This window comes from Heterocephalus glaber, unplaced genomic scaffold (assembly GCF_053883595.1).
Source record: "Heterocephalus glaber isolate CG9 unplaced genomic scaffold, H.glaber_assembly_v1.0 deba00001606, whole genome shotgun sequence".
NCBI classification, from domain to species: domain Eukaryota; kingdom Metazoa; phylum Chordata; class Mammalia; order Rodentia; family Bathyergidae; genus Heterocephalus; species Heterocephalus glaber.
The window spans coordinates 8,835,853-8,845,174 of NW_028258377.1; the positions used below are offsets into that span (position 1 = coordinate 8,835,853).

The window sequence follows — 9,322 nt, forward strand, 5'->3', positions numbered from 1 at the left end:
ATAATTACTGGGATAGATGTTTTAAGTAAAAATTATAAGAGGCCCTTGTTCTTGGACTAAGATCCTGCACTAGGCCTCGAGTGACCAGACTAGATATCAAAATAGTCACAAAGACAAACTAAGCTGTTATCTGACCTTCTCAGAATTCAGAAGATAACAGCTAAATTTCCCAAAGGCCAGCTTCAATGATAATCAAACAGATGGTAATGAAGTCCTCCGGGGGTTTAATCTTTACCAAACAAAAACGTAACTTTAGGTAACCTAATGCTAACCTATCAATTATTTTTCTATTGTTCTACTGCCCTGACTCTGCCTTCCAAGGAAAAGAACTTCAAAAGTTATTTCTTTCTTTCTTCAATGTTTCTCTTACCATAAAACCAACCTCTTTGCTCAGCTCAATGGAATACTTATGCTATTTTATAGAAGTGTTGCCCAATTCTAGAATTCCAAGTAAAGCCAATTAAGATCAACAAAATGTGCTGTCCATCTTATCACTTGGCAGATAGATGAGCCTCTAGTCTTTACATTGACTCTTAATGCAATTCACAAATAAGTCATATGAATGAACTGTGATCTGTCTCCCATACAATCCTTTACCTGCCCAATAACTGCCATCATTGCCTTTGCTTCATTTTCTCTATGCAGTACTTGTCACTATTTCACCAATTTAACCTTTCACTAATTTTCTAATTTTTTTCCCAAGACTGTTGATTTAGATCCACGTTTTCACCTTAGAGACTATGATTCTTTTGATCTATTTCAATTTGGACCAGATTTAGATCCATGTTTTCACCTTAGAGACTGATTCTTTTGATCTATTTCAATTTGGACCAGTTATCCTCTATACTTGGCTCACATCTGTTATACTATCCTCTCTCTAGCATCCTATGGTTCCTTATTTCTTCATCTTGGATTAGAGCTCATGTCCTTGTCTTTCTCCTCTTTAATGCACTCTTCTGTTTTCATGAAATATATTTTCCCATACATTCTGAAGGAAGGATGCAGAGAAATACTGAAATTATCTGTATCTTCACACTTAATTTAAGTGAAGAATTTTAGGTTGGAAAAACATTTTCCTTCAGAATTTTCTAATGTCTTTTTTATCCACCATACTGTCACTCAACGGATCTTCATGTTTGGACTCTCATTCTTCAGTGGTAAAAAGCCTCAAGGAACCATCCTCTTATGATTTTTTACCTTTCTCTATTATTTCCTACTTTTGCTCTTTCTCCCCTCTATTTTCTGGGACAATTCCTTAATATATAAAGCCAAGTCATTTACTGAGATTTTTATTTCTGCTATTTTTAATTCCCAAAATCTGTTTTCAGTTCTAAGGTATCCTTTTATAGATCCTGTTCTAATGTTATTAATACAGATAGTACAACTGGGGGCTATGGGGAAGCTCCCCTCCTCCCACTACAAGACCACTCCCTTCCATTCACCTGAACCTGAGCAATACCCAGGGCCAACTTCCAACTCTTGTCCTAAGGCTTACTACTCAGAGGCAGACATAAGAAAAGCAAAGACCTCCCCAGCCTGCCCAGAAAATTCCAAAATTCCATAAGACTTGCCTGCATGACCTGCAGTAACTTTCTTCACCTGGACCTTATTTAAGATTCACGCCTATGTACTACATCTTATACAATTATGACAACATGATTGGCAGGATGCTAAGTCGTGTCAGTTTCCTCTATCGTACACATTCTTTCCCATAATTCACTCTATAATAATTGTCTCAAAATAAAAGCTTTTAAAAATAGCTGGGATGTAGCTCAGTGGGTATAGCACTTCCCCAGCATGTGCAAGGCCCTGGGATTTAATCCCCAACATGGAGGAGTGTGGGGCGAGGGTTACAGGGCAGAACTCTTTCCTCAGAGAGATGTACAAAGAGCTTTTTCAGGGCTGGGGATTTGGCTCAGTGGTTTCGCCGCCTACTGTGCAAGTGCAAAGACCCGAGTTTGATCCCTGGTACCAAAAAAAAAAGAAGAGCTTTTTCAGAGCAGAAATACTTTTTTCTTTTTTAAATACAAAATCATTGAATAAGAGTCCTTAGAAATTCTATTATTACCAAAATAAGCTCAGTTGAAAGACTGTAGTGTTGAAGATACTGCCCACAGCCTGGTTACTCAAAGTGCAGGACCCAAGCCATCTGGGAACATAAGTTCAAGGCGAGAAATAGACATTTCAGTCACATAAGGACTGAGAAAGTTTATTCCCAATGACCCCCTCAAAAGAAATTAAAATATGAACCAGCAAAACATGAATGAAAACCAAGAAAGGATACAACCTGGGAGAGTTGTGAAAATGAATCTAGCACACCAATGTTTTAGCCACCCTAGGGAACATCCGATCCAGAACATACTGGGAAAGTGGAGGTCTCTAAGAGGACAGTTTATAGGAAAAAAGAATTCTGTAGAACAAAAGGTTATGACTTAGGATTCAACAAGAATATAACAAAGTAGAAAGAGAGGGAGAGAGAAAAAAGGCTAGAAACTCTGGGGAAGAGGGGAGCAACATACAGGAGAATCACAGTACAAACACAAAGCTAAAATTTAGAACAGTGACCAATCAAAGGAGGAGGAAAAGGAGAAGACAAAAGGAATTAGGGAATTAGAGGAAAACATACCCTTCTTTCTCTAAAGAAAAAACTAAAAGGTAACACTATTTTGACTAACTGTTAGAATGTAAAAATTCATTTGGTCATTTTCCTTCAAGATTCTTATCACTATGGCCCTATAGAAAAGAAACAAAATCTTGGCCACTGCAGACTTTCCTCTACTGTGAAGAATATGTACCTCCTTATAGTACATAACAAATGCTTTTATTATTCTTCAGCTCTTAAAATCAACAAACAGTAAAAAGTTTAACATTTTACAAGGTTATAAAATGAAATATAAATAGTACCAATCTTATTTTTTAAGTTTCTCTGGACAGCAGCTGAGGAAAGGAATAAAAAATGGAAATGAGGGAATACTAATTGCCTGGACTTATCAAACAGGGACTCAACAGAGTCTGTACATTCATGAAACAGAAATATAATTCTAAGTATATAAAGGTCACAAGGCAAATCAGGCAGCAATTCAAAATAGTGATATGTATAACTACAATATCCTGAAAATAAGACAAGGCCCATAGTAGGTGTGCTGACTTAAACCCTCATCTAATAGCTATCAAGGTGAAACTAAATCCTTTAGTATTTTAACAACAACAAAAAAACCCCTACATAGTATATTTAAAACATAAAATATCTACCAGAATAATTCAACATAAAGCAAGAAAAGCCAAGGCCTCTAAACACAAAACATGAATTGAAAAGGCTGACAAGAGAACATTGCTTTTCAATTATAAATCCACTGGCACTGACTTTTAAATAAAACTGTTCACATAATTACACTTTTTTTTTGGTGCCAGAGATCGAACTCAGGACCTTGCGAGATAGGCGCAGCACCACTGAGCTAAATCCCCGGCCCTACATCTTTTTGTTAAAAATTTGAGGAAAGTTTATAAGCAAAAGGCAATTTTGATAACATGAAAATTACGTTTAATGTTTTCACTTTGTGAATATTCCTCATTTAAAGATTTTAAAGTGTGAGTTTGTGGCCAGGAATGATGGGTCAAGTGTAGTCCCAGCACTCGAGTGGCTGAGGCAGGAGAATTGCCTTGAGTTCAAGGCCAGCCTGAACTGCATAGTGAGACCCTGTCTCAAAAAAAAAAAAAAAAAGTTTGAGTTTGTATATATACACATATACAGTAACAGTTAAAATTATCGGTTATAGAAAAATATCTCACATAACATTATCTTTTTAACATTCCCACAGATAGATTAGCACAAAGACTGCCAACCAGTAAAAAAAAAAAAACTCCAAAAACCAAAAAACTGTTTCAATAAAATTCAACACCACAATGGCTAGCTGAGATGAACACAAATTATTTAACATGTTGGGTCGGGGATTTAGCTCAGTGGTTTCACCGCCTGCTGCACAAGCACAAGGACCAGAGTTCGATCCTCGATACCAAAACAAAACAAAACAAAAACAAATTACTTAACATGTGCTCCAAAACAGTGGCAACATCTGATATTTTATCACCATAAAATATCTTTCTCCTTTTTAACAGTAGAGTGGCCTTTCCATCTAATACTAAAGGGATTTTTTAAAAAATTCCAAGCATTTCTTTGGAAGAGAAACAACTTACCAAATTCTAGTTTTCAGTTTTACTTTAAAAACATGCTTCCTGGGGCCGGGGATTTAGCTCAGTGGTTTCGCCTCCCGCTGCGAGTTCAATCCCCGGTACCAAAAAAAAAAAAAAATGCTTCCCAATCTTTAACAAGCAATTTAAACACTTAAACTACTCAAACTTTCAATACTATTTTGCACAGTATTTAAAAATCTCTATACTTGACGTGGGGGGGGGCGCTATTGAAATATTTCACTTTAATGTAAAAAATTATGGCGTATCACATATCACCATAAAATGCTGCAGATTTACTTTATTATTTTTAAAGATACATTTTCTTTTTTCCCTTCTAAGACAAGATTTCACTACGTTGAGCAGACTGGTCTCAAACTACTGGGCCCAAGCAATCCTCCTGCCTCAGTCTCCCCAGGAGCAGGGACTACAAACATGTTCCCTGATGCGCCAGGTTTACATTACTTCTACATACATTTTATGTAGCAATCTTTGCCTACTAGGAAATGTTAAGTCTTCCTCTTTCCCTCCTTAATTCCACTCCTCAGAAATTAATCAGTGTTATCAGCGTAAATTCTTTCATGCTGTTTGGCTCAAAATTTTGTTTTCACAAGTCATCAAGTATACATGTTTCAACACAAAAATATTTTCTTTCAATTTATTGTTTGGTAATTGCCTCAGGAATTTGTAATGACAGGATGGTATTCCAGTAAATAAAACATTGCATATTAAGGAATCTAAAAATAACACTCTATATCCTAATTAAAAGCAGCCTAATGGTTAGTCATAATTTGAAAACTTAAGTGTTCTCTAATGTTTCTTATCAAAATTAGCTTGAACTTTTACATTTCTCCAAAACTACTTAATACACAACAATGACTAAACAGGCGTGATTAGCAGCAGTAAGTCACTTATCAAAAGAATCATTCCAAAAAAAAAAAGCTCTGAACATATACTAATGTAATAACAAAGCAATAGAACTGGGGAGAAAATGAAGAGTAAAAACAAGAATCTAGACAGAATTTATAAATTGAGAGCCACCTTAGACTACAAAGAAGTAGAGAAAATTAACCTTTCAACTTGAGATTTATTTTTATAGGAATTAAGAAAAAATTTAAACCCATAATGAAAAGCTTGATTAACATAAGAAATCTCAAATTAATCAATAAAGATATAACTATAGCAGTACTTTTAAAACTTGAAGTTTTAAGATTTGGTTTCATTACTAGTTTATAGCCCTAATTTTGTTAATATATTACCTTCTTACCTATACACCTAAATTTTATAATTGTAAGAAAATTTTAAAAAAACCTTACAGGAAAAACTATTCCAAAAGATTTGTCTAAGAAAATAATTTAAACACATCTATTGGAAAATCAAGTATCTTTAACATTTCACAGATGTTTAACATGTTTAAAAACACAACATAAAAAAAGCAACACAAATTATGGAAATGAGTTCAACACCTAGAATAACACTTCTTTAAATGATGTAACCTTAGGTAATTTACCTATCAACTCCACTATCTCTAAGATTGGTTCAGATGCCCATAAAAATGTATAAGCTTATCTCATCTTTTTCAAAATCAACTTTTACCCCATGAGCCCACAATTACTACAGTACTCACTCACCTTTTAAAATACAGTACTCATCTTTAATTTTTTTTCTAAGCATAAAATGCACAATTTTTTTAAAATCTTGGAAACACAAAGATCACAATCTAATAACCCGACTTTAGATTCGTATTCTCCTAGGCATTTATCCAGACATATATATATACCAAATTTTTTCCTTTTTCTACCAAATTTGGGATCATAGAAAATAAGAGCCTTTTAAGGATTTATCTGAATCTATCACGGTTCAAAAACTCTAATTCTTCCATTGCCCAAGTAGAATAACATTAATTATTAGTTGCAAATTAACATGTTTACATGTACTTTTCTTTTGTGATTTAAAATGTTCGACTTTATTATATTCACCTAGAGAAAGCACAAGCAGTTAGGGGGATATAGGCTAAAAATCTCGAGTTTGTTAATTAGGATGGATGTGACTTTGCACAAATTAGTCTCTGAATCCATTTGTTCAGATGAAATTGGAAAATTAGCCAGTGCCTAGCACAGCACAAATTCTACAGATGTTAGCTCTTTCCTTAACAATGAAAGCTTGAATGCAACATATCTACTGTCTCACTTTTAACCTAAACACTGTAACTACAAGTGAACAGGTGTTATTTTATCATAGTTTCTACTCCTACTCTAAATTATTTCGCAGTCCACCTATAGTCGGTGACAACTCGGTTACAGTGCAATGACTCTACTTCGAGAAAATATTTTAAATATATTTTACACGTGTTTGGCTACCTGGGAAAATATGCCCCGTCTTAAAACCTAGCAGTCGAAAATTTCTTTTCAGGTGGGATAATTAAGGAAGAATAAAAAACAAACCAGCTCTAGGTATCTCCTTCACACCAAGTCCTGGGATGAAAAGAACTGGTAATTCTTTTTATGCCACGGACATGAGTAAGAATATACAAAGGTTAACTAAGTGTGAAAACTTGCGTATCCTGGAATCCTAACATTTATATTAACATACTGGGGTCTCCTACAGACAGGGAGAGAAGAGGGAGATGGTGAGTGAAGGCAAAGGCAGAGGAAACAGCTGAGGGAAAAGGGGAGAGCTAAAAACTAGGCTCAGGCGGGGAGGCGGCACAGGCGGAAACGCCGTGACGGGCGGCGACCCGAGACCCAGGCGGCCTGAGGGCGGCGGCGTCGGGGAGAGGCGCGACGGAGAAGCTAAACGGGGCGAAAGCGGGGAGCGAGGACCTGGACAGGCCGGGGAGACGAGGCCGAGAGACCGCTAGGGTCCGAGACTGAGGAGCCGGGGAGGCGGAAGGAGGCCGGGCAGCGCGGTACCTGCAGAGATCGTCCAGGACGCTGCCGGGAATCTCCACCCGTCTGGTCTCCATGATGAGGACCCACAGCAGGAGCAGTGCATCCCGGCTCCGCGCGGCCGGTGACCGAGGTACAGCACGGAGACTCCGGCTCGCCGGAGAGCAGGGGCAACGGCAGCAGCAACCGCTCCGACGAAAGCGAGAGCGGAAAGGGGCGGGACCCGCTCACTTCCGTCCCGTTCCCTCAGCCCCGAACCCGAAGCTGGGTCTAGGCGTGGGGCGGAGCCCGGGAGTCACGCCCCCGCTCTGCTTGAAAGGCCCAATAAGAATCCGGTGGATGGGGAGCCTGCGCAGGTTAAGCCAATGAGACGTTTGTTTATTGGTCCGTCGTCTCCAATCCGCCTTCTACCTGCTCAGTTCCTGCTCAGAAAACTAACTTCCCGCCGCCTTTGACTGAACCCTGGAGACGCGTAGGCGCATGCGTGTCATCCCTCCTATGCAGTACTGGGAAGTTTAGAAAGCTCAGGTTTTCCCCTGAGGACGAGACCAACATCCGGGGCTTCGGTGTGGTCTGCTCGACCCCCTCTGGACTGACCAGTTATTAGCTCTGCCGGGCAGACCTTGAGTACTGTATTTGTTAAGCACAAGTGTGTGTTCATGATTTTTCTCACCAGCTATCTTGCGCACACAGTCAACACAGCCCCCACTAGCTCCAGGCCTAGAGATATTCCTCTACTACAAACCCCTGAAGAAAGCACACCATTGTGATACTGTTAACCTCAATCCCTCCCCAGGCACTTAGTCCCAAATATAAAGAAAACAATCCCCAGGAATTTAGTCGCGCTATTTGACACCTAGTGAAGTCGGGAAACAGAGACTGAACCTGAACTTGTTAAGTATTCTACTCCCTACACACCCACAACCCACTCTAAGGTACTCATTCCTCATTTTGCTTAATGGAGTCCAATACACTCGAGATCCTTTGAGAAAAGGAATTCATCTGTTCCTCCTCTTACATGAGACCCGCAGTATCTCCATATACACACACACACACCCCTGCTCAATCACAAGTTTAGTCTGTTTTTTAAAAAAAACAAAAACAAAAACAAAACCACCCTTATTCCTATATGACTCTTCTAGCACACAAGCTGCCTGATCTCTTAGTGCAAAAGGGCAGGGTGGGGCCTCTCGGCAGCACCCTGAGGTAGGGGACAGGGTACTGGGAGCAAGGGACTCACCCCACTGGAGTCTGCAAGGAGGACAGAAGATCAGGCCACAGGGCAGTTACTGGGAACCCAGGGATATGGGCTCCCAAGTTTTTTCTTAATTTCTGTCAAAATCCACTGTCTTTAGCTTTGCATAATTTCTCCGTACTCCTGAGATAGCTGCCTAAGTGCCTCTGTCTCCTTTCTTGGCCTGGGCAACTATCTTTTCAGCTTTCAGTCATCTCCTTACTACCTGCTGATTTTGATATGCTTTATACCCCTTAGCATGATGCGAATCTTGTCACTACCCATTTTATACTCCAGTTTTCCAACTCCGTCCTTTTGTTCTTGGAGAATTCAAATTTCTCTCTCAAGCACTTATAGAAATATTTACTTAATTTTTTGTTCTTCAAATGTTGCTTTCTTGTGATGTTATATTCCTGCTTCAAAGATACATTATTTTCTAAATATTAATAATACTTATTGAAGTTTCATTCTCCTAGTTTCTATTCCTCCAAACTGCTATGAAATTGGTCTCCATCAGTCATTAATTTCCTGTAGTCTCTGAGTATTCACTGGTACTTAAGAGTAAGGCCTTAAAAACCTGAAATCAAGTGCTATAAAAGCTGATTGGAAGTTCTCAGCACATGGGTGGGACTTGTTTTCTGAGTTTCACTGTAGAATGAGCCGGTTGTGCTATTCATTGGAAACACCTGGTAGAAGTATACGTAGGTTATTCTTTCTGGCTGGACAAATTCACTAAAAATGCTTCCAGGCCCAGCTGGAAGCACTGTATTTTGGGTGTCAAGTAGAAGAGCACACACTAGAGTATTTACTTTATTCAGTCCTCTCATGGGACAAGTCTTAGTTTTCCTAAGAACCAGCCCCTGAGAAAGGACTTGAGTTCAAGTAGTCTGTAAGGAAGGTACCCTACGAAACACTGGCAGGGGAGCCTAGAAAAGAGTCAAAGGTAAGAAAGCCACTAAAGGGCTTATTAAGAAAGTTAACACTGTGGGTAACTGGATCCTAATCCATCTGA

The 9,322-nt window shown here is 38.8% G+C and overlaps 1 protein-coding gene across 1 annotated transcript in view; it reads right to left on the bottom strand.

Moving 5' to 3' along the window:
* Positions 1 to 7,349, bottom strand: part of Dcp2 (decapping mRNA 2) — a 48,191-nt gene extending 40,842 nt beyond the window's left edge. The window contains exon 1 of the mRNA XM_004836188.4: positions 7,101 to 7,349. Within this exon, the coding sequence (XP_004836245.1) occupies positions 7,101 to 7,153 (53 nt within the window). The 5' untranslated portion in view covers positions 7,154 to 7,349. The remainder of the gene's footprint in view (positions 1 to 7,100) is intronic.
* Positions 7,350 to 9,322: the final 1,973 nt, after the last annotated feature.